Here is a 25542-nt window from a genome sequence, read left to right as displayed (position 1 = left end):
GCGTTTTTTCGTTGTTCAATAACAATATTCTATGAATGTAGGCTCAAATAAATGAATATTAACATATTAGATTATTTACAAATTATTTAAATTAATAATATAATCAAAGAAAAAAAATTTCCAGAGCTACCATCACAACTGTGTAGCTTTTCTAGCTTTTTTTTGTAAAGCTCTTTACCCGAGTTGGCAGCACTGGTACTGTTATCAACTTTTGTTCACCTCTAGCGTGTTGTTTCAAAATCGGGCAGACGCAAAAAAGCAGCTGGCAAAATTACAAGAAAAAGAAAATTGATCCCGAGAAAATTAGAAAAATTACATTGCAATCGCGACGGGCGTGTGTGTGTGCGAGTGCGTGTGCGCGAGCGAGAGAAAAAAAGCGAGCGAAAAGAACGAGCACACAGAAATTACACAAGTTGTAAAAGAAAAGTCCAAGGAAGGGGGCAGAAAAGAAACGTTGGCCGAGACCAAATATTGATTTTTTCATAGGCGACTCCTTCGTTTTTATTGTTGTTGTGGTTTTTCTGCGGTGGCAATTAACAAACGGTGTTTCTTACTGTCTGACAACTCGGGAAAGCGGAAAAGCGGACGACAAGCGGCGGCCCCACAGTAGTTTTCCACGATAATCCCGATATCGCTTATTTGAGGCCAGGAAAAGAGGCAGAACAGAAAGAACGGAAAGCGTCAGGTGAGTTTTTAATATCCAACCGCGCACACATACACTCACCAACACACACACATACACCCACAGCAGGCACAATTAACACACATACAAGTGCAAGAAGCGGACAAGACAACAAAACAAATGCAAATTGGACAGGTGCGAATGGGAGGGGGAGTTGATATTCCAGCTCCCCTTCTCTTTTTTTTCTTCCTGGGTGCCCCATGTTTGCATTTGTTTTGTTGCAGTTCTTCTCTACCACTTCTCCCCCCTCTTTCTCTTTCTCTCTCTCTGCCTCTCTCTCACTGTCTGTATTTCTCTCAAATCTCTTGCGCTCGCCCCCATTACCAGAAAAAAAAAACACGCTGCCTCATCTAAACTTTTCATTTGCATCCAAGTATCTGTTTTTTCCCCTCCCCCTTCGTTTCTACCAATTAGCACTAACTCTATATTTTCGCACACTTCTTTTTCTTCGTTTTTGTCTTAGTTAACAGTTAGTTGTTAGGAGTTGCGCCTCACCTGCATGTTCCTATTGTTGTTGCTTGTTATCACAGTTGTTGTTGTTGCTGTTGCTTGTCTCATATCTTTACTAATTCCTTAGTTTATTATGTTCTTTTTTATTCGTTTTGGTTTCGGGGTTCTTTTGGGTTTTCCTGGCTTTTCTGGCTGCTAATTTTGACAAGCCCCAAATGGCTTCTGGGCTCTGACGTAATGCCACCATTCCTGCCCGCCCTCTCTCTCACTCTTTGGCTCCCATTTCTCCCTTGCTCGCTCTCTCCGATGGAGCTGGTGATTCTCTGCTGTAAACGACCTCCAACTAACTTCGCCGCAATCATTCCAGCAGCTGGCACAGTGAGGCTTTCTTTATGGGACAACTCCAGCTGCATTTCCAATGAGTGCTGGTTTTGGGTTATTAAACTTTAGAAGCAATATATAAATAAAATCACAGAAAAGGATTAATGTACAAACCTTTTACTGTACAAATTAAAAGGTTTTTCTCACTTTTAAAATTGTATAAATATCACTTGATGAGAGAAAAACCTCTCGTTTCAATAGATATAACTTTACCATCAAAATTGCAATAAAAAGATTATTTTGATTTTTCAAAGTTTTCAAAACGTATGTTTTTGAAGTATTCTATTATTATTTCCATTCAAAAATATATTTTATCTTGTATCTATGCAGTTCTCAAAGTAACCACAAATCACCCAACTTCAGTGGGAGTTCTAGAAGCCTTCATAAAGTTTCCTTCTTTTGGGCAACCTTAAGTGCAATTTTCGTTTCTCTTGTTATAAAAGTAACTTTAAAAAACAAACCGCACAATAAATTGACAGTTTATTTACCGACTAACCGACCTGTCTTTGTTGTCCACAACTTCTTACCTAATTGGTTTAACCATTGACAGTGTTTACTGTTCCTGGGCAGACATTTGTTATTTGCTGTTTTGTGAAATTTTATTGCTCTTGGCGGCGGCGTTTTGGGTGCGGAACCTGGGGTCTGGTCCTCCTCAATCGGGAGATGGGTGTTGTAACCTGTCGGCGCCATCGCCAGCAATATTCGTTAGTCGTCGTCTGTTACGATTCTAGCCATACTCTGGTCGTGTCCATATAGTGTATATCTATTTTCTGTTTAACTTTCCTGCATATTTAATGCGTAGGTCAGTTTACACAAAAAAGAACGCAAAAAAATAAAGACAAACACAAAGAAAAGTTGAGCTCACAAATTGCTTTTGGCGCCTTGTTGCTGCTGTTGTTGTTGTTTGTTGTCCGGTCAGGTGTTTACCAACTCTCATGGCATTCTTTTCCCACCTTTGAACCTCTCTCTGTCTATCCCTTTTTGCCCTTGCTCTGCGGCTCTGTTTTTATGTAACTTTCAAATCGATTGCAAACACGTAACAGTAGAGCAACCTGCTGTCCCAACGCCCAACACCTCCCAACTTGCTACGTCGCCGCCCCCTCATATATAGTCCAAAAAGCACTTGGATAATAATTGTAGTTAAAAGATTTTTACCAATTTTTAAAAGTCACGAAAGGGGTTAATTTAGAAGGATAAATCTGTTGAAAAACCTTAGGAAGGGTCTTAAATACTATTTAAACTCCTGTTAATTAAATACCAACACTATTTCTTTGATAAAATTCTAAAAAATTAAGAGAACCTTCAAATAAACTCATTATAAAAACGAACTATATATCAAGATCTACCTCAACTCCATAATATAGAAAGTATCCCTTGTAATTACATGATAATACTTAAAACAATAGTTAAAACAATGGTAATCCTTGCCTTTCTTTCTTAATATTTTCCCCAGTGTATCCTGCAACAACGCTCTGACGTTGAGCAGAGTGTGATTTGGTACGTTTCTGCTTGTATATTTTTTTATTCGTATTTTCGTTGGCCTGCGGCCTGACATAGCGTGACATTTCCTTTATGTGATTTGCAGCCGCTGTCGCTGCCCCCATTACCTCTGATCTCCCCACCTTACCCATTGCCAAAGCCCCCCACAGGTAGTAGTGCCGCTCGAAGGAGACCAAGAACATTTGAATAATTTCTGTTTTTGCAAATTTGTCTCTACGGGAGGTACGGATATCCTTGAAGGCCTCCGACAAATTGCAGTCAATAGAATAGTTGGGAAAATATTTTGCAGAAGGGGGAAAGCCACCTTCGAAGGCATTCGGAATACAAGGAATTCTTTGAAATACAAGTAGTTGGGATGCAAAGGGGAATCTATTGAGTTTACCGAAAACAAACTGAAAATATAAAATCAGAATTGTAAATTATTTGAGCTGTATTGACCTTAGGTCTTAGCAAGTAAATAAAATCACCTAAAACCTGTCAATAAAATCTAAATTACTTGGAATTTTAAGGAAATCGAGAAAACCGAAATAGAAGGTACTTTTATGTATAGTATGCAACACTATTGACTGAAAGAGCCGGGTTTGTTGTTGCCCGTTGACCTGCCAACGGTTGCCATGGGCTACCGTGCCAAATTGTCGATATTCCGTGTGCTCCTTTGGCAAAAGGCCGGAAAAACAACTACGGCAGAGCCAAGGCACGTCATTCGCCCAGCTAATTTCCATGGGTCGGGAAAAAGAGTGTCTTTGCCCTGCACTCCTCGCACTTGGAGAGTGCCTCCTTCACGTGCAATCGCAATTATGAATAATTCGCCATAAATGGCACACTACGCTGGCTGGCCTGCAATTATTGGAATTGAAGTGCCCCAGATGCCACCGATAAATCGCTAAAGCCTAGCCATGGGTATATACATATATAACATAAAGTATCTGAATATGGCGACGCTAGTGTCATTATATCATTTCGTGTGGCCGAGGTGAAAAGTGCAAGCGCAACTTTATCAGCGCCCATAAATCGCCCGGGGAAAGGTCAAAGTTGAGCTCGACGCTGGCTGACTTTTCTGTGTGGGAGAGAGCTTCAGGGTGGAATTTCCTTTTGGGTCCCCTAGCCTATGGCTGTAGGAACTTTAAATGCGCTGTCAGTGGTCGTTTAAAAGCGGTATCTATTGGATTTTAAATTGTAGATATAAATAACACAATAAACAAGGTTTAAAAATATCTTAATTGGTGATTTGGTACTACAATTAGTCTATAAAAATCACATAAATAACAATTTTCTTATTTAATTTAACTGAATGAATTAAATATTTACAACCCAAAGAAAATTCTGTTTGGGCTTTCTTATCATCAAGAAATTCCTCTAGTAACTTAATAATTCATTTAAATATCAGTTTACAAGTACTAGAAAAACAACAAACTGGATAAACTACTATTTTCTTTGTTTATTTTTCCATTTTTCATTTATCCACACAACTAAATCATACAAACACATTCTTTGTAAAGAGATATCTCTTCATAACAATAGAAGAAAATGTGAGAGATCTCTGAAGAGCTTCTGAAAAGCAATCAGAGAGTCAAGAACCCTGCCCTGAATCCAACAAGATAACAAGATAAGATAACAAAGAAATCGCTAGCCATGCTTCGTAAAATCTATAAAATTATCAAGTCATGATTTCAGATTTTCTGCTACAATTTTAACTGCCTTACTTTTGGCCTGTGATCTGCTGATGTTTTTTTTATGACAAAAGTTTGTTTCTTTGAATGGCTAAATTATGCAGATAACATTGCAGCTAAATTGGGTAATGAGCAATAAAATGTTCATGTCCATTGGCCTTTGTATAATAAAACTCTAAAATGCGAAAGGCGGCCAGTAGCTCCTCTTATATTTTTTCTCTGCCCCTCTGGAGGCTCATTCATCATACGCACTGTGGTCCCAGCTTGAAAATGAATTCAAATTGCTCAGCTTGACTGGGTTCTAAAACGTAAGACGCAAAAAAAAAAAAAAAATTAATAGTAGCCATAACGAGTTTTTCGTTTTGTTTGTTGTCTGAATTTATATATACAGTTACACATTTGTTGTAGTATATATATATACTATATACGTTTATCTGTTTCTGTGGGGCTGCGTCATTAGTTTTGAAGCGTTTGCATTTGCTTTGTTGCTGTCCGGTGATTATTAGTTGATAAATTCGCTCCGTATGACGCACTTAATCAGCTCTAGAAGCCCGAAAATTAAAGAGGGAACACATAACCAACACACACTAGCATTTTGGGCATGTGTGAAATTTTCATGCTTTTGGCCCACTTTTGGCTTTAAGCCAGGGCACGTGGAGAGCAGGCCTCAACCCTTGGCCCAAACTGGGTTAATGTAATGCATATGTGCTCTGGCGAATGGCAGGGCTTTAGGGTGTTTAGGGGTTATGGGGTTGATGCAGTCTCTCTCTCTGTGTCCCCCCTTGCATTGCGGCTTGGCCTGCATATTTTCTTTCAAGTACGTACATTGACGCCCGGGCTCAGTTTTCCCGGGCTCAGTGCAGTGAGGGTTCTCTTAACGATGCCAAATGTTTATTGAGGTCTTGAATTTTAGAAAAGCTCTGTCAGATTTTTCTAGGATTATGCTTAATTGTTGAGTAAAAGGAATAGAACAGTATTTTAAAGTCCTAAAGGTTTTTATTTTTAGTACTCGAAATACTTTAAATATTTATATGGTTTTATCATGGTAAACCCTACTGTATTTGTATAATAATGCAAATAACGAGGGCAAATTCTAGAATATATTGATGATAAAGTTGGAAACTAGTTCGCTTTGGGTAAATATCAATATTTGCAGGTCTTATCTTATCAAGGGTTCAAAGAATCATCTCTGTTAATCCCTATTTTTAAGGGTTATCGAGACCAAAAAGTTCCTTAAACATATTTCTTAAATATAAGTTGGTTTTGGCTTTAATTTTAACGAATCTCCACTGTAATTGCTTGCTGATTTTCCCCACTATAAACTTGTTTTAAAAGAAATGTAAGGCTTAATGGATTAAATAACAATAATGTTGGTGCTAGCAATGTCTCACTGTAGCTGTGACTCGCTGCTTATTAACCATGTCAATCATTATTCGAAGCTGTTGTGGACCTTCCTGCAAAATCTGGTTTTTGTGTGACTCAAATCTCATTGTCATTATTTTGTTGCTTTTGTTATTATTATAATTTTGTGTACTATTCTTCTTGTTTATTTTTATATGATTTATGTTTTGTGACGTTGTGACGCCGCTGCTGTTGCTGCCAAAAAAAATATATATATATTTCCATCTAAAATCAACGAACTGCTCTTTGTATATGTCTGTCTGTCTGCCGGCTAAATAAAATAAAATAAATAAAACATACACCTCGACGCTGCTGCTGCTGCTGCTGATGAATCAAATGCATTGTTAATATAAAAATCACGACAACAAAACGAAATAAAACACGCACCCAACAACAACAACACCACAACCACCAACACTTCACCAACAACGACACACTTGCATGCACAGTGGAAATATATTCGTTATTGTTTTGTTAACCAACCAAAAAAAAAACCGAAACGAAAAATCAAAGTCAGCTAAGTACAAGTACTCTAAATTCAAATTCAAATAAAGCTGGGCAAACAAAAAAGATTTAAATAAGCTAAAAACAAAAGCATATAAAGAGCAAACATGCCACAGTCCGAGGGCGGCTATGTATCGCTGCCGGCCGTCAATGGCAATGGCAGTGCCATCTATCAGTCTACCACAGAGCCCACGGCCCCGCCTTCGGTCTTTGAGAGCATGAAGCGGGCGCTTGGCCAGGCCATCAAGTCCTCGCCAAATGACAGCGAGGAGCTGCTCCGCACGGAGCGCCAGCCGGTCATCGTTGGCGTTGGCGCCAGGTAAGTTATCCCAGTTCCCAGGTGAGGGGATCCCTACTCTTCGCTGCGCGACGGTGAGCCCTCCGCCAATCACTCTTAATAATCACCATTGCCGGAACACAAGGCCCTCCTTCTGAACTACTCGTACCATTTGCCCCCTTTTTAGCACGTTCACCACCGCCCAATCACCAATTGACCCACTCTTTTCCTTTTTCTACACAGAGAACAAAAAGACACAGAAAGTCCTAATAAAATAGAGAGATATTTATGATTCCTTTAACGATTTTTGATAGGTTGTTTTTGATATAGTTAATATTTTCAGAAGGTTTGATATCTGAATTAATTGTATTTTCAAAGGTTTTTACTTGTTTTTTTTTACAAATGATTCTATTCTAAGTTGTCCAAAAATGAAGGAAACGGAACTTTAATACTGATTAATTGAATTATAACAGACATAATAATTATCTAGATAGTTTAGTATTTATTAACAAATCCTGACAACTAAAGTCTTTAATATTCCTAAACAATCCATCGCAAAGGATTGTAAAAGATTATAAATGATCTTAAATCTTAAATATCTCCTGCCAAAAGATACATTTCCCAAAGCAAATATTTTATTTCAAGTGTACTATCTTAAGGCTATAAAATATATAAATATAAGAAACCAAAGTTCCCTCCTGTAAGCAAGTTTTATAACACCTAATTCTCTGTGTAGCTCACTTAAATACCGAACATCAAAGCTCCTCTGCTGCCCTTAGCCACAACGCCGCTTTTCCTACCCCCAAATCCCCTTTTGAGGCTTAATTGCGATTGCATGTCTATCCGAAATGTTTGTTTTTTTTTCCCGTTGCTTTTCTTGCCTTTGATTGTGGTTGTTGTGAGCTTCTCTTTTTTTAGTTACATTTTTCTGTTCGTTTTATTTCTTGACTTAAGGCACTTTGCATTTGATTTGATTTTGGCCACCAACAGAAGAAAGAATTATATGTATATTTGGTGTATATTTAAAGCCTCGCATTGTACACATTTCTCGCATTACATCATTCATTCAGCATTGAAAAATAAGTGAGCCAGCTTCCTAATTAGGGAAAGCGGAAAATTTTATAATTAAAAGAGAATTTTATAAAGAATTTTGGGATGGTTTTTAGCTTACTAGTGTCGATTTCAAGCTTCAAACATTATCTTTAGGAGCTATTAATAGTTATCATTGGCTTCTTAGCTAAACTCCTGAGGAACAATATTAAATCAACTCCTTTAATAACTTTTTAGGAGTTAGTAGAGCATTTAAAATTTGAAAAATTCCATTTCAAGACCTATTTAAGTATGCCCGATAAAGTTAACTGAACTTATCTTATAATTACTTAATTAATTAAGTTATAAAAACCCAATAAATAGAGCATTTACATAGAGTGTAGACCCCAAAAAGCAGGAAATGTGACTTCTTTTCTGGTTAGCCATGACTCAAGGTCACCCTGCAGTTTGCAGTTTTTGCAGTTTTGTCAATACAACAAGCCCCGCCGAGAGCAGAGCAAACAGATTTCAGAAAATAAAACTAGAACTAAAAGCTGAGTCTCTCAGGTCGTTATAGTTCAGTTTAGTTTAGTTAGTTGGTCGCCGGCTGCGACCCACATTCGTTCCATTTTTGCGTCCACTCTTGGAAATAATTCATACGATCTCTCAAGTGGTTTTAATTAATATTTCCGCACAGACACCGGACTGACATTGTTCGTAAGTGAGATGCCTTCTGCCCTGTGATTTAGTCCAATTAATATTTGCCTCGTAAATGGAGTGTACATATATAAGTAATATTCCCGACTCCATATCGCACTTAATGTTTACAGTCTTTGCTGTTCGTCGGTGCATTGCACTTACTTATTTCTTAAGCCTGGAGTTTTCTGATATATACCGGTTTTAGCTGGGAATTCTCAGTTATTGCTGGGGAATTCAAAGAAAGCAAAAGAAACCTTAAGCAAGCAAACATCTGATTACCAGAAGTCCCTCAGCGCAAGCTTCTACATTTCATATAAGTATTTTTACTTTTTATTTCGCCAAGGGGCTCATGTGCGTGCTCTGTTCCAGAAATTGATTGTTTAGATTAATAATGGATTTATGGGGAAATGTTGAAGGTCTGTAATTAGTTAGCTTAATGTGTGTGTGTCTCTCTTAGCAATTAAGGTTTAAGGTTTGCCAAGTAAAATGGATTTTAAATGACTGAAAGCTGCTTAAAGTTTTCTTTGTTGAAGAAGAGATGAGTGTTTTTCAAAGCAGTCTTGATGCTTTAATCTTTAGAAAACCTAAAATAATGAAGCTTAATTCTAATGTTATATTTTAATAGATAGATAGTTAGATAATAGTAGATATACCTTTTATTAGCTTTCCAAGCCTTCTTCTAAAGATTTCCACCTAGATAAAGATATTTTTAGTGGCTTTATGTTCACACCTTATCAAAGTACTATACATTCCCGGGTTAAATAATCATTTTCAAGAGTTTCCCTTAACAGAGCATAAATTTTTCTCGTGTCATAAGCAGGATCCTGTGCAATTACTCCCCTTGGGATGCTTACAGGCCCAATCACGTAACCAATTAAAGGTGATAATGAAAAAAGCCATGACCCTCTCTATACATATATCTTGGTTTAGCTGTTAGCTCGAGGATAATGAACTCTCATCCCTTACCTGGGCCGAGTTGCTGGCTCCCACACCTCCGGCATTAACTAATTGAGTTCGGTCCCAGCAGTAAAAGTTTCTTTTTTTTTTGTTAGCTCAAGAAGAGCGAGCGAGAGACGGTAAACAAAAGTTTTCCACGCTTTTCCTGTGTGTGTGTTTTTTAGAGGGGGTGGCAAGGGGGCCGGAAGACCGTGGAAAGGAAAGTCAAATTAGTATGCCAGCTGGTCTCATTTTGTTGGCGCCACTTGTTTGTTTGTCGCTTGCCATTTTCATACATCGCGCTTACATTCATCCATCGACATTTACCCCGAATGACATTGCGTGACTCATTCGCTTACGTTTTACGTAAGGAGCACCAGCGAGACCTTGGCGAGAATTCACCCACCCACTTCATCCAGCCGGCGAACGCTCCTTCTCTCTTTTCTTTCTCTGTGCCTGTTTCTCTGTCGTCTGTGTTACTCTCTCTCTCCAGAACCCGACCTGTAAAAATACTTTTTAAGATCTCCAATTTCACAAAATAAAAATTCCAAAAAATATATAAGACATATATAAACAAGGGTGAAAGTTTTTAGCCGATTTGTAACAGAGTCAGCCAGAAACTTGCCTCGATTTTTGTGTTCCTTTTGGTTATTCTTTGCTTGCATGCTCATAGAATCTCTTTCAGAGACCGCGACAAATCCGGTAAGACACTGACCACCAAGATGCCGTCAGCACCAACACACACTGCCGAGGAGGCACACCTGCTGGGGTAAGCCAAAAAAGACTAGAACCCGAAACTAGCGAATAAAACAGCCAGGGAATTGTGTGATTAGGCCCCCAAACCCCCCTCAATCCGAATTTTGTAACCCCTCGAATATGTAAGATAAAATGCAATACACACACTAAATACACTATAATTAATATATATAATATATATACACACACCCCACAACAGACAACAACGTCTAGAGTTTTCGTTTCGTTTTGATTTATCTTTATTATCCTATGTTTATACCCCTTTTGTTTATTAACTTTTCACATAGCATTTGATTTACGAGACAACCATTAGTTTGTAAGCAAGTACTTGCCTAGATTTGAGTTTGATATAACAACTAAAACCCTGTAACAGCATCCCTAAGCCCAAGTATCTCTCCGAATGTTGATTAACCAATCGTTTGATTATCCTTATGTCTTGATTTCTTTGAGTTTTGCATACAACATGAACCATAAACTAGAGAGTAGTCGAGCAGCGAGATCAACTCATGCCTGCAATACTTATATATATATATGCCCTTCGATCAAGTAGTCCTAGAGCCTCTAGAGGAGTTCCCCGAATAACCAGGACACACGAACACACTCTAAAAACTCACAGGATGCCAGTGTCTATGAACAGCTGACTCTGCTGCCGCCGCCGCTGCCACTGCTGCTAAAGAAGAACCTTAACCTTGACTTTTAAACTAATTAAAGTGTTTTACTTCTGCAGCACTATGCCCGTTGATCCCATGGATGACATCGAACTGCGCTCTGTGCAGCTGCAATTCCCCAATGCCCGCGGCTCCATTCTGGAGGCCTGCGAACAGCGACGTGTGCCCACAGACAAGGGCGATGTCCATGTGGCCATACAGGGCGATACGGCCAAGCCGGCCATTGTTACCTACCACGATTTGGGCCTCAACTGTGAGTAGATACTCCTTAGTTCCCCATAAAAAATAAACAAACCCTTTTGGTTTTATCTTTTAGATGCCACCAGCTTTGCTGGCTTCTTCAACTTTCCAGTGATGCGAGGCTTGCTGGAGAACTTTTGTGTTTACCATGTGACAGCTCCTGGGCAGGAAGAGGGTGCTCCCACTTTGCCAGAGGAGTAAGAAATAATCTTTTATTAATCTGTAATACATTTCTAACTGGAATGATGTATATCCATTTAGCTACGTATATCCTACCATGGATGATCTGGCCGCCCAGCTGCTTTTCGTGCTCTCACACTTTGGCTTGAAGTCGGTGATTGGCTTTGGTGTGGGCGCTGGCGCCAATATTCTGGCACGTTTCGCCCATGCCCATCCGGACAAGGTGGGCGCTCTGTGCCTGATCAACTGCGTGTCCACGCAGTCGGGCTGGATCGAGTGGGGTTATCAGAGCTTCAATGCCCGCTTCTTGCGCACCAAGGGCATGACACAGGGCGTTATCGATTACCTAATGTGGCATCACTTTGGCCGCAATCCGGAGGAGCGTAATCATGACTTGGTGCAGATGTACAAGCAGCACTTTGAGCGAGGCGTTAATCCGACCAACCTGGCCATGCTTATCAATGCGTACATTCATCGCAATGACCTCCATTTGGCGCGCACTCCACCGGGCACTCCGGGCACCGAGACGGCGGCCACCACACTGAAGATGCCGGTGATTAATATCACGGGTTCGCTGTCACCGCATGTGGAGGATACAGTGACCTTCAATGGCCGCCTGGATCCCACAAACTCATCGTGGATGAAGGTTCTTAGAGAGTTTATATTGGATTTTTAGTTGCGGTTGGAATAATGAAAACTAGGCTTTCGGTTAATATTATTTCAACCGCAACTATATATAAAATCCCCTTGATTTCCCCTAAATTTTAATAACATTTCCTTTATTTTGACAGATTTCCGATTGCGCTTTGGTGCTGGAGGAGCAGCCGGCCAAGCTGGCCGAAGCCTTCCGGCTCTTCTTGCAGGGCGAGGGCTACGGTAAGTGTTAGAACACCGCACACACCAACCACCAACTACCACCACCAACAACCACCACAACAACAACAACCAGAAACAACTAGAACAACAGCAACATTCAACTGCTACAACTGAACAACCTCAGCAATCTCTGCTACAATCTCAACTCAATCTACTTACTACTCTGTACCCCCACTCTATCTAAACCCTCTATTAACCCACAACAACTACTACTTAACCTAACCTAACCACCTTAGCCAAGTTCTTCAGACCCGACGACTGGGACAGTGTTCAGTCTAGCAGTTTTTTGCATACAAAAGTCACTATGGAGTAAGATCCCCTCCTTCATAGCTTCAGTTCAGTTCAGTTCCTCCTAGACCTTAAATACTTTCTATATAGAGACACTCAAGATATATATATACACGACGACGCACACATGCGATCCCTAAACCTAATCTTAGCCTGAAGCGAGTATCTTTTTGAGAATCAAAAGCTTTTTGAGATGCAATGAAACGAAACCAAAAAAACTGAGAATTGATTGTGCAAAATTCTATATTTATAAATTGGCTAATTATACAAAAACAAAAAAAAAAGAAGAAAAAAAAAAACAAACAAAAAATTAAAAATAAATTGAAATTCGTTCAAATTTATGTTGAAAAAACCCAAGTATTTGTACGCAAACAAAAGTATTTCAAAATAAAAATCGAAAAGTTGTTGAAAATCAAGCGTTTACTTTCTATATACATATATATTATCCATTTCCCAACAAAGCCCCCTTTTACTCCCTAAAAATAGTTAGGAATAAAAACACAAAAATGCATTTTCGCATCCACAACGACAACAACAAAACAAGAAAAGATATTTCAAGATGTTCATTACTTTGTTTTTCATTTCTTTTTCCTTTCTCCAAAACTGCTTGTTTTTGCTAAACCAACATACAAAAAAAAAAAAAAAAAAAAAAAAAAATAAAAATAAAAAAAATTTAAAAAATGCCAAAAAACAACCAAACAACACGCAACACAAATCCAAATGAAAAAAAAATATACAAACAAAAAACTACCACACGAAATTGCAACTTCAATCGATGATTCTCAAATCCCCGCACCGTCATAACCCCCATAAAAAACCATAACTTCTCACATGCAACCTTCCATTCAAATTCATGGCCATTATCCATTATCCAATTCAATTCAATCAACTTCACTCCATCGACCTGGTTTCTGCTGCATTAACCTACGACTTTCTCCTTCGTTCTCTTCAATTCTCTTCTAATTCTGGATTTTCTTTTCGTTTCGAAATTGGTTTTCTAATTCCAATTCCCCTAACAAAAAAAATTAAATCAACAAATGTAACCGTTAACTAATGCAACTTCGCGTTCTCTCTATATAATTTCAACAACAAAAATAAATATAATAATCGTGTGTATATGGTATGTATATTTGTACACACACACACTCCAAACACACACATAAATATTTGGCACCTGTGATCGTAGTGTCCGAAAAACCTCAGTAGGAAGATCTGCCACCTGAAGCAGCCGTAAAATACCCAACATAAAATTGCAACAAACAAAAAAGAAACCCAAAAATCTCTAGTTGGAATGCATTTAGCTAATTAATTAATACAATAATTCAAATTAACATTCGTATATATACAGATATATAGGCAAAGTAGAGCTTAGACAAAACTACACATGAAATACACCAGCACACAGAGCTAGTGAGAGTACTTTATAGGTTTTAAGGTGTTGAAAAACTATTTATGATTAAATATAATGGAAATACATCCCTATAAATATAGGTAACACTTAAAAAACTAAATTTCTTAAGACTATTTAATATTTTTCTTTAATTATATAGTTCTCTAAAAATATTCCTATAGTATTTCAATAATTCCAACACCTTAAAACCCATGATTTACACTCGCCTGCTTACACGTAGTTTGCTTGTTTGAATACAGTGCGCCCTCGGTAGCTTAGAACTTTATGCTCTTTCTAAGCTTTTCCAACGCTCTTTAATTTTCCACTTCACCTAAAAAACCACGCTATCCACACACACACACCCACCCACATCCACAAGACTTTTGTTTCGAAAAACTCTTTAATTTATTTGACCTTTCATTTGTTTTATTTATTTACACGCAAAATGAAAACAAAAAATATACAACAACTACAACTATTACGACAACAATCACCAACAATTTCAACAACAACAAATTTTCGAAAACCCCCCAAAAAAAAAAAGCTGTTGGCACACTGCAAAAGTTGGCGCGCAAAATCTCAACGGCCAGTCGGAGCAGTTCCACGCAAATTGAGCTCAGTGTGCAGTGAAAGCCGCCGACAGAGCGTAAACGAGAGCGAATGTAGAGAGCAGCGACACTGGCAGCAGCAGAAGCAGCAGCAACGGCACAGCCCCCCCTAAATTCTGTAGGAGCGCCGAGTGAGAGCAAGAGCTATTGGATAATCACCCCCCAAATAAAACCCACCTCCCCAAAACAAAAACAAAAAACCAAAACTAGAAAAAAAAAACCACTCGAAAAAAAAATCATAAGGGTTTTACATCAAGTTGGCGCTTTGCTTTTCCATATGGGCAAAACTCTCGCTTCGGTTTCTCCACTTCTGTGATTTCCTTTGAAATTTATTTTGTTGCTCTTTTGTTTTATGTTTTAATCAGCCGTTTTTTGTAATTAATACGAATTTTAGTTTGTAAGCTAAGGGAAAAGAAAAAACAAGCAGCAGCAAAATTTAGTTTCCATTTCGTTTGTTGTCTACATGCATATTAAAATAATAATAAAAACGTATTGCTTATATGTATGTTAAATAATTGCCTATCGTTTTTCACCCGTTTTCACCCTTTGCAAGGGGTAAACATCACTGTAAACGCTACAAAATTGATAAGGATTGACCATATTTTGGATATGCATTTGGTTTTTGTAAAAAAAGAAGTATTTTAAAATTTAGCTAGAGAGATTAATAGGTGATTTTAAAATTATTCCGACTTGAATGAACTGGTTTTTTAAACTTTTTAAATATCTTAGGAAAATGGAATGCAGAATACACTTTGTCTCGAAATTGCTAATGACCAAAATATATCTAACTTTTTAAAGATCTTTCTATTTCTATTATCTGAATATTAAGCATTTCAAAAACCGTGCTTTTTCCAACATCTACAGTGTTGTTAACCCTTTCAATTCGGGACTGTACTTTGCAAATTTCGCTGCTTTTTCACCCACACCGACACAACGCTTAAGTATATGGAAGCAATAAGTTTATACACACTCTTTATACAAATATACATACATGACAACGCTATTATATACATATGACATACACTAATCATACGCAAAGTCAACAAACAATGAAAATATAAACATAATGAACAACAAAAAATATAAAAAATTAAAACGAAAATTGAAAGTGTAAGCTTTTGTTGTATATTTGAGAATTCTAAATAAAACGAACAACGTGAATTTCGAATTTCGTATCGGTACGGCATCAGAGGGAAACAGAGCTATGTAGCTTTGCGGTTTTGTCGCGTCGTCTCTTTCCCACAGCAGCAACATGTCCACCGGCAGCAGCATCTCCGATATCAACACCAGCAACAGGTGGCGTCCCATCAACAACATCCGCATGATACATCCAAGCAGCCGCTCATCAGTATTCTCTCATCGCAATTTCATCGCAGATCTCAGCTCAGCTTGCTCCTCTCCTCCCCCATCCATCTTGTCCATCTCAACTAGAACAACAACAACTACAAGAATAATATGAATAATAAAAATAATAGTAATAACAGCAGCAGCAGCAGATTCTCGCCGCCGCTTTCATCTCGAATCATGCTAAATGCACCAGACACTCTACACATAACGAGACAGCTCTGTGGTCTAAAGAATGGTTGTAATATTTATTAAAACACCTGTGTATATTCCAACTAGAAGGAACAAAATAGATTATGTAGATTAGTTTTGAATCTTTGAAGGCCTAAAAATAAGGTTATTTAAAAAAGGATTAGCTTTAAAAAACGCAAGAAAAGAGAATTTATGTATAAAAGGTTGAATATAATTTTAAAATAATTTAGAAATTAATATTAAAAAGATTTTAAGATCATTTAAATAGCTCTACAAATTCTCTATTCCAACAGTTTTTTTTTGTTGTGTAACGAATTTTAACTTAGAACTTCCTTAAATTCAGCTTTGGTTGTTTTACAGCTTAGATTTCAGCATCCTTTCGCTTTTTTCAACTATTCCAAAACTTCAACTACATTTATTTAGACCACATCTGTCAACAACACACACAGACACCGTACACCAACAACACAAAACATTTCGAAAACAGCAGCCAAGCCTTTTAGAAAGTGTATAAAGAAAAAAACACCCATCAAGAACAACCAACAACTTACATGTTCTCAAGTAACATAACGTAAATAACAAAAGCCAAACTACTACTACCTTCCCCCAACAACCGACAATCAACAACCAACAACAACCTACAACAACCACCTATAAAAATAAAACTGCCACAGCAACGCCGCTGTCAACGCCAGCGAGTTCGCCCTGCGGCACCAAATACCACACGTACTCCTCGATCTTCTTCGCCAACTTCCGGGAGCAGCAGCAACAGGCGATGGAGGAGCGCGAACGGGAACGGGAGCGGGATCGTCAGCGGCAGTTGAGCCTACGGGTGGGCAATCGCCTAAGGGAGACGGCCATTAATTGCACCAACACGGGTGGCCATCAGCAGGGGGACAATAACAATGCGGACGAGCATAGCGGCGACGAGGAGGAGGATATGGATCTGGAGAACGGAAATGGAAATGGACATGCCGCCGGAAGCGGAAATGGCAACCGTGCCTACGTGACCACGGACACATCTGGCACGCTCTACTATGGCGCCCAGAGCAACAAGATACGCATCACCGAGAATCCACTGCCCGAGCCGGTCAGCTCTTAGATTGTGTTCCGGAGAGCCCAGCCACAGACACACACCTTGTTATTGTTGTTACCTTGCCACAAACACACACAACACACACACACGACATACACTGAGAATAATAAAGCAGCCGCCGCCAAGTCAAGCCAAGCTTTCAGCCGTGCTCCAAGAGACACAAAAGACACAATAAAATAATGAAAAGAAATTATAGAAAAATAACTAATTTACACACATACACCGCTAGAAAAATGAATGCAATAATAACCCAGCAGACAAAAACTTTGTAAAAAATATTAAAAACGGAAGTTTTACGGATCTCAAAACGTCCGATTTTAGGCTCAAGAACGACAAGACAGTAAATTACCTGTCCTGGGGTTTGTGGCATCAAAAGCTAACATTTTCGGAATCCGAATAAGATTTCGATTGCGGACCTTTTACGATATCATTATCGGTTAAAATCCTCAGAATTCGCGATACTCGTCCGCTATTCATCCGTTTGCCCGTCCGTTTTTGAGCATTTAGCGAAACTAATGCGAAAAATCAGAATCTTTGTCCGTTTTTAATATTTTTAACGGACATTTTCGGATCCATCCGCACTAAGTCCGCTGTTTGTCTGCTGGGAATTAACCACCAAAAAGAGAGCATCCGTTGATTGATTGTGTTTCCTCCTCTCCCTATGGTTTTGCGAGACGCGGAGAGATATATTTGTAATTTACACTTTGTGCCTGAGCGTAACGTAACGAACATACACATAATACTTAATATATATCAGCAGAGCAGCATTTCAGTTATTAAAATACCTTCTCCCCTACTCTATTTTTTTCAACACATATTTTATGACGAGCTTGCTTAGTTGTTGTAAAACGAACAATATACAATATATACTATATACTATACTATACAGATGTGTATACAAGCAACACGATAACGAAACTCAAAGATTACGAGCATTTTCGCTTAATGTTAAAACCTAAACCTAAACCCAAAACTGTTAACTTAATCCCAAAGAATAATGAAATTAAAAACAAAACAAAAAAAAATGTAGCATATCAAAATAACGAATGAAAATCTCTCAAAATTACGTATATACTTATACAAACCTAGATAAATCGTAGACAATTGCGAATTGCCAGCCCCGAAATTCAGTTCACAATGAATGAGTGACATTGTCACTGTCGCAGGAAATAAAAAGTACACAGAAACACACACACAGGATATGAATATAGAAGACATACATATATATATACTATCTATAAATAATGACAACTTTTTGCAATAACTTCGAATTCAATTCAATAAAAGTTTTAGAAGCTTGATGCGATTCGGTTGGGTTTTATAATTTATTATTAAGGGGAAAGCATTTCGCTGACCCTCCGCAGGGTCTCCTCTCGTTCCCGCCGCATCAGTTGGGTGACCTGTTCGAGAAACTGCTGCTGCTGGTCACGCTGTTGCCGCAGCTGGGCCTCGTTGGCGGACTTGATTTGGGCCAGCAGATGTTTCTGGCCCTCGATAATGGCCTTGAGAGATTCCAGGGGTGTGGGTTCCTTCTCCACGGCAGCATCATCGTAATCCTCATCGTAATCATCCCCACCAGCTCTTAACAGATCGCAGGTGGAGCTGGATTCCTCCTCGCTGTCACTCTCCGGCTGAAGCTTCACTGGTGATGGCTTGGGTAGGGATGACTTAAGCGGTCGCAGGGGCCTTTGGCTGACCCGCTTCCTGTTTTCCCGCGGCGGCGTCCCTGTAATCTCATCGAAGAGCTTAAAGTGCCGTGGCAGTATCCGGACATTGTCTAGGCCATGCTCCTTGGCCTCGCGATGCCGTTTGAATAGCAATCTTAGCTTGTTCCTCAACTGGTGGGGCGTCCTTTTGATGGCCTGCTTGGCCAGGATATTGGAAATGTGTACCAGGGTCTGGAAATTACGCTTCCGTGAGCCGTCCAAAGCGCGAAAGAAACCATTGTCCCGGATGATGAGCAAAAAAGCATCCACCTCTTCGTCGGTCCAAAAATGAGCTGTGAATTTAATTAAAATTTAATTTCATTTGGAAACTTGATTACTTGCGTTAAGTACTTCCGCTTCTCTGCGAAACATCGCCCTCCTCGTCATCGCTGTCATTGAAGTCGCTGCCCTCGCTGGCACTGCTGACATTGGCCTCTGCCTCCGCGGCCGCCGCTTCCTCCTCGGTGGGATCCAGGACCTGACGCATGGCCTCAAAATGCTCGAAGGTATCTCCCGTGCCGTTCTTGACCTTATTATACATCCGTCGCAGCAGCTGGAACTTGATGCGCAGCTTGTCGGCACCCTTGTTACTGTTCCGCTTGGCCATCTCCTTGGCCAGCAGCCTGAAGACCTTGGCATTCCGTTTCCGCAGCAGCGCCGACCGGAGACCCAATGTGTGGATTAGGTCGAAGAGGAGATCCACCTCGCCCTCGGTCCATTTGCAGCGGGCGTTGGTGTGAATCGATGAGGAAGAGGCTTCTAAAGTGTCTGTAGATATATAAATATGGGGAAAGTTTTATAAATTAAACAAATAAAATATCTATTTTTTAAAAAGAAATCAAAATATATGTAACTTTTAATAAATAAATGTATAAATTCATTTAATATTTTCTTAAATTGTCACTTATTAAGTTTCGTGCCTTAAAGTTGCATTCGTTACTGCAGTTTTGCATTGTTGAGGTTTTTCCCCGTAGTATGATTACATGGGAATAAAGAGTATATATGGGAGATAAGGCCTTAATAACCTATAGGGTTGATGATGAAACGCAGCTAGTTTAATGCAACGCTGAATAGATAAATTAGTTACAAACTTTAAATGAGAATTCTGATTACGTGTTTGGTCAGGTGCTTTCAGTTGCCCCAGAGAACTTTGTTAATAAGTTAGTTATACAACTAACTAGTTCTCCTAAAATCAAACTAAAAATATAATAAAAAGTTATGGCACAGCTACCCGTAACCTATAGCGCGGAGGAAAGAATTTGGAGTGGTCTTCCCGTAGCCTGCAGAACTAAGGATGTTCCCTCTTTGGGTGAAATTATATTCAACAATATGAAAAAGTGCGGCCAGAACGTTTGTCAAGTGAGTTGAATACGAAATAAAGACAAATTAAATTATATATAATCGTATTCAGATATGGGATGATGAAGATGTGATAGTGACCTTTGATCAGGCGCTCTCTTGGGCCATTCGGCTGGCAGAGTTCTTCAAGAAGCGTGGCCTAGGCCACAAGGAAGTCATTGGTATATCAGCAGAAAACTCCAAGTATTTGCTGTCCCTAGGGGTGGCCTGTCTGATGAATGGAACCCCATTTCACTCGCTTAATCCTGTGCTGGATAGAGGTAAGTCTCATTTACACAATCTATTATATATTTTATTTCTAAAATATTCCTAATAATAGACACCCATCAACAACTCTTCATGCTAACCAAGCCTTTGCTGGTTTTTTGCGATGGAAAAATCTATGAAAAAATATACAAGGCCACATTTGAATGGCAACCAGAGATATATATTCTCACCGATCAAGTTGAAGGAGTGCCTAGCATAGAACTACTGCTGGAACCTACCACGACTGAGGAGTTTTACAAGTAAGTAAAAGCAATATCAGCCTAAATCTAAAGCTAACCGTTAAACTCTCTAGACCGGAACCCCTGAAGGAAGGCGGCGATCAAACTGTGGCCATACTCTGCTCTTCAGGAACAACTGGTCTGCCCAAGGCTGTCTGCATTTCCAATAGAAGTCTTCTACCCACACCGTCAGCCTTGTTGAACAGCGATTCCGTTGGCTTTTCCTATGCTGCCCTCGACTGGATCTCGGGCGTGGCAAGTTTTATTTCCCACACAGCCTTTGGCTTTACACGAATCTTGAGCAGAACTCTAGTCACTCCTGAGTATCTTGTGCAGCTCGTGGAAAAGTACAAGATAAGCACCATTGTACTTGCGCCATTCCGCCTGTCTGCCCTGATCAATTGTCCAGCGGCCAGCTCAGAGTCCTTGGCCTCTCTGCGCTGTGTTTTCTGCAGCGGTGGCATTGTTTCCGGGGCTTCACTTCAGCGATGCCAGAAGCTCTGCAAGAATGCCACCTTCAGTCAGATTTATGCCTTGACTGAAGCGGGTAATATATCTATGGCTCTGAGCACCGAGAATGGTAATTCGGTGGGCAGGCCACTGCCGGGTGTTAAAATTCGCATTGTAAGCGAGGAAGGTGAGAACCTGAAGCACAACCAGGTGGGAGAGATCTATGCACACACTGAGTTGGTTTGGCGAGGTTATTACGGGAATCCAGAAGAATCTCTACGCTTTAGGGACTCTGAGGGTTGGTTTCATACAGGAGATCTGGGTTACTTTGATGACCAGAACCTACTCTACATAGTTGACCGTTGCAAGGACACCCTCAAATACCAGGGGCAGCACTACTGGCCAGGTGAGATTGAACAGGTTATATTGGAGCTCTGCCAAGTTCAGCATGTTTGTGTGGTGGGAATCTACGACGAGAAAGTGGGTGACGAGGCGGGTGCCCTAGTTGTAAAGAGAAAGGGGTTACCCTTACAGGCAGAGGAGATTGTGGATCATGTGGCCCAGCGTTTGCCCAAGTTCAAGCAACTCCATGCCGGAGTGCAGTTTGCCGACGAAATGCCAGTGAATCAAAATGGAAAAATCTTAAAAAAGGCAGCTCGCGAAATATTTTTGGCCAAACGAAAACTAATTTAGATTCTTAATAGAATATAAATAAATCTTGGAGTCACTCCTACCTTCTCCTTCGCTTTCCGTGGCCAGATCCTCTTCCGCCTCCGCATCACTCTCACTCTCCAGCTCTGCCTCAAAATCTGAGCCCTCATTTCCCTGTAGAAGATCGTGGACTTGTGCAAAATGCTCGAAGGATTCGCCGCCGTTCCTGGCCCGGGCATACTGACGCCTCAGCTGGTGGTACTTGATCCTCAGTTGCTTGGGACTCTTGGGACAGTTGCGCTTGGTCATCTCCCGGGCAATCACCTTGAAGACCTTGGCATTGCGCGTCTTCCTCAAAGGAGTTTGCAGTTTCAGTTGGTTGATGATGGCAAAGAAGGACTCCACCTCCTCCTCGCTCCACCGGCAGCGGTTGGCTTTCCCGGGACTGTTGTCCACGCTCGTGTGGTTCGAGTTTCCTAGATCTATTTTGGGATGGGAAGAGACTTTAGTTTTGGGCTGGTTTCAGGGGGAATTTCACATACACTCGGAGTACTTTTGCTCCAGTTCATTGTCGTCCATCATCTCTGAGTATTTCTTTCAGTTCCAAGGAAGCAGGTTTAATACTTTAAATGTTAAAAAAAGTAAACTAACATTTATTTGTTGACTTTAAAACCGGTTTGGCGTTATGGCGTTCTTTGCAAAAAACCGGCTATAAAGTCTGGTCACATTGTAGGACAGCTGATTTAATTTAACATTCTACATGAGCATTTGACACTGTTGTTCTGTAAACGTGTAAAATTAGTTTTGACATTTTAACATGAACGTTTTCTCTTGCTAAATATTAATTATATGCATACTAATTATAAATATAAACTAAATAAATATAATAAAATTCAAGAATTTAAAGAAAATGAAGGTAAATTTTTTAAAATTAAATTAAATAGTATTTCATTGTCGATTTTCCCGAAATAAAGAGGAATAGGTATAGCATTTGATAAAAAATATATTTAAATTTAATTAGTCTATATTCAAATTAAAAATTTTTTACGTTTTCTTTTTTTTTAATATTTTTTAATTTAAATTTAAAATTAAATTTAAATAAATTATTTTCAAGTTTCTTTAGCTGTTAATTTTGGGTAATCCAGCTATTTTGCTCAGAAAAATAAAATATATATATCTTCTTTAAATTGAAAAACTAATTTTATTTAAAATTTTTAAATCAAAAAACTATTTAACTAAGAAAAAAGTATAAATACCATTAAAATTGCTTAAATAAAATAATAAATAAATAATATTTTTTTTTAAGTCGTTTTAATTTAAATTTAAATAAAATCTTTGCCATTCATTTTTGTTTTATTTGTTTAAGCGCTTAAAAATGTAGCATTCGAAATAAGAGAATTTTGTATATACATATTTTTATTTTTAATTTAAAAGATAATAATTGATTGGTATCAAAGTTTTTAAAATTTCTCTAAGAAAATGTTAAATTTGGTCGTAAAATTAACCAAAAGTATTTAAAATTATTAACTAAATTGCTAGAGTGCCCGCACTGATAGTCGCCACTCGAGAGAGAATTACTCTCAAACTCTCCCACTTTCCACTCTCGGCTCCCAAAAGACCCATTCGGCAGCCTTCGGCTCGGTTCGGGTTTCCAAAAACCTATAAATACAAGTGCAAGCGGGCCATTTGAAAAAAAATTCAGAATTAAAGCCAGTTTTCCAGCGCCGTGTCGGTTTCGATCGGAAAAACATCGGTTTCGCATACGAAAAGTCGCCGGGAAATTAAGTCGCACTATTATATGGAAATATCTTAATATTTCCCTCGATTAATTGTTCACTAAACGAAAAGGCTGAGGCAAAACAAGAAATTTAAATAGAATTACAACCATTAATATTGGCAACAAGTGCGAGATTCCAAGGGAATCACAATAGTTTCTATTGTACAACAAAAGCAGAGCTTTTTGGCCAACACCGAGGTGTGTGTGTGCGCGAGCGCGTGTGTGCGAGTGTGTAGTGTAAGTGATCGCCCAGTTAGCTTGGCACTGGTTTTTTTTAGCCGCATTTGTTGCTGTTTTTTACGAGTATCTCTACGCCCCCGCGCGATCATTTTGCGTTATCTGTCTTTTTTGCACGCGAAAAAAGCAGGCAGACAGAGCTCGCGGGTCAAAGCACAAAAAAATAAATAAATCTACGAAAAGCCTGGCCAAAGTCTGGCTTTTTTCTAGTGAGATGGGGCAAGGAGGAGCGCCGGCCACGCTTCACTAGGCACCAGGCAGCCCACCCCCTAAAGCCAGCACCCCCTTGAAAAAAAATATATATATTCGCTGAAAGAAATAAACAAACAAATCTGTCGCGTTTCGCGATTCCCGTGTGTTTGTACAGTTGGTGAGGAAAATAAGCAAAGAAAATCGCATCGCATTTTGGGATTATCATCATGAGGATAATGCGAGCAACTCCATCGGTGGCGCTGATCCTCGTAATCTTGGCGGCCACAGCAGCCGCTAATGCCACATCGGTCAGCAAGTCCGGCTACGCGGATGATGGCTCCGCAGTAATGAAAGGTAAGCGCTTTTTTCTGGGTAAAGCAAACTGCCAACTGGCAGAAAGCAAATCAGAACTTATATTACTTATTATATCTCATATATCGAAGAGAGATTTTAAATGGAATTTCAGTTCCACTCGAACGGTGTAACTCGAATCTTTTATATTTATTTTTAAAGAATTTTTAATTTGAGTTGTGGGAACTTTAAAGGAAAAGAAAAATGAAATATAAAATAAACTACTAATTAAAATACAACATAAAAAACTTTTTAATATAAAATGTTATTGTTTAATAATTAGAATATGATGGTATTTATTTACAGCTTCTTTTTGGGGTCATAAGTTGACCTATAGAATCAAAATATATTCCCAACAGATTAGCATATAATTTATTGTTTTTAAATAAAATTGTTGTTATATGTTTTTTCCAAGTATTCCTCAAGCTGAACTCAAGTCTGTAAAGGTCACAAAAGTACTGATTAAATATATATTAAACCAGCGATTAGTATAAAAATCCTCAAAACAATGTATTCTATAAGTAAACAGGTTCATTATACGTTCTCATTATACAATTCCATTAGCTGTGATTTTTCTTTAAATTTCCAGAGAATAATTCATTTAAACAAAACAAAGTTTTTCACAAGAAAAATATAATTTATGGCAAATGGCCAAACTGACATTTTTAATTAAAACTAAAATACAAATTCAAGCTGTGAAAATAGCATTTTTCAAATTGTTTTGCTGGCTTTTCGCTTTAAAACTGACAAATAACTGTGCCAAGTTCTGCGTATCAGCCTAAGTTATTCGTATCTGCTGCAGATACAGATACTATAATACAGATACTTTACCAACAAGGTGCTGGATGGATGCTCTCGCATCATTCATGGATGCTGATTAACAAAAGGTGCTCCAGACAAAGATTGCCGGGGGTGGCAGTGATAAAAGGGATTCGATTCATTGGGTTCCCTTGTTGGCATTCCCTGGGAGGAAGTTGAGTTGCACAGCAGCAGCTATCTGTGTATCTCTTGATCCCTCCGCTTATCGTGCATCTGTTCAGTCTCAGTCTGAGATATGTCTTCAGCCTCAGAGATTCGTCTTCGTTCGTTCTGGTTTTAGGGAACAACAACAGGTTTCCCGGCCAGCGTGATTTCCCATGAGCAGTGCAAACACACACACACACACAA

The 25542-nt window shown here is 39.0% G+C and overlaps 4 protein-coding genes across 11 annotated transcripts in view; 3 read left to right on the top strand and 1 right to left on the bottom strand.

Annotated features, from left to right (window-relative positions):
• The first annotated feature begins 227 nt into the window (after window positions 1–227).
• On the top strand, window positions 228–18473 carry MESK2 (misexpression suppressor of KSR 2). Of its 8 annotated transcripts, none has more exons than XM_017166822.3 (8): window positions 228–685; window positions 6534–6907; window positions 10215–10298; window positions 11013–11206; window positions 11270–11390; window positions 11455–12019; window positions 12165–12249; window positions 16746–18473. In XM_017166822.3, the coding sequence occupies exons 2-8, from the start codon at window positions 6696–6698 to the stop codon at window positions 17171–17173; spliced, it is 1689 nt and encodes a 562-aa protein (XP_017022311.1). In that variant the 5' UTR covers window positions 228–685; window positions 6534–6695; the 3' UTR covers window positions 17174–18473. The 8 variants fall into 8 exon arrangements, with proteins under 8 accessions (XP_017022311.1, XP_017022312.1, XP_017022313.1 ...); XM_017166829.3 differs by lacking the exon at window positions 16746–18473 and adding an exon at window positions 14472–15696 and having other exon boundaries at window positions 231–685; XM_070284267.1 differs by lacking the exon at window positions 16746–18473 and adding an exon at window positions 13724–13758 and having other exon boundaries at window positions 232–685.
• Window positions 18474–18481: 8 nt separating this feature from the next.
• On the bottom strand, window positions 18482–22542 carry LOC108074694 (uncharacterized). The gene is made up of 4 exons (XM_017166834.3): window positions 22361–22542; window positions 21902–22300; window positions 19225–19641; window positions 18482–19166 (listed from the first exon to the last, which is right to left on the bottom strand). Exons 1-4 carry the CDS (start codon window positions 22398–22400, stop codon window positions 18499–18501), a joined length of 1524 nt encoding a protein of 507 aa, XP_017022323.1. The 5' UTR covers window positions 22401–22542; the 3' UTR covers window positions 18482–18498.
• Window positions 19943–21890, top strand: LOC108074693 (luciferin 4-monooxygenase-like). Its single transcript, XM_017166832.3, has 4 exons — window positions 19943–20232; window positions 20285–20492; window positions 20552–20738; window positions 20792–21890. Exons 1-4 carry the CDS (start codon window positions 20092–20094, stop codon window positions 21858–21860), a joined length of 1605 nt encoding a protein of 534 aa, XP_017022321.1. The 5' UTR covers window positions 19943–20091; the 3' UTR covers window positions 21861–21890.
• A 985-nt stretch (window positions 22543–23527) lies between the features above and the next one.
• Window positions 23528–25542, top strand: part of Egfr (epidermal growth factor receptor) — a 54365-nt gene continuing 52350 nt past the window's right edge. Inside the window, exon 1 of the mRNA XM_017166849.3 lies at window positions 23528–24378. Coding sequence (XP_017022338.1) covers window positions 24252–24378 — 127 coding nt within the window. The 5' untranslated portion in view covers window positions 23528–24251. The remainder of the gene's footprint in view (window positions 24379–25542) is intronic.

The sequence above is a fragment of the Drosophila kikkawai genome, chromosome 2R, assembly GCF_030179895.1.
Source record: "Drosophila kikkawai strain 14028-0561.14 chromosome 2R, DkikHiC1v2, whole genome shotgun sequence".
NCBI lineage: Eukaryota > Metazoa > Arthropoda > Insecta > Diptera > Drosophilidae > Drosophila > Drosophila kikkawai.
Note: the sequence above shows the minus strand (reverse complement) of the source record. Positions and strands in the feature narration are given on the sequence as shown.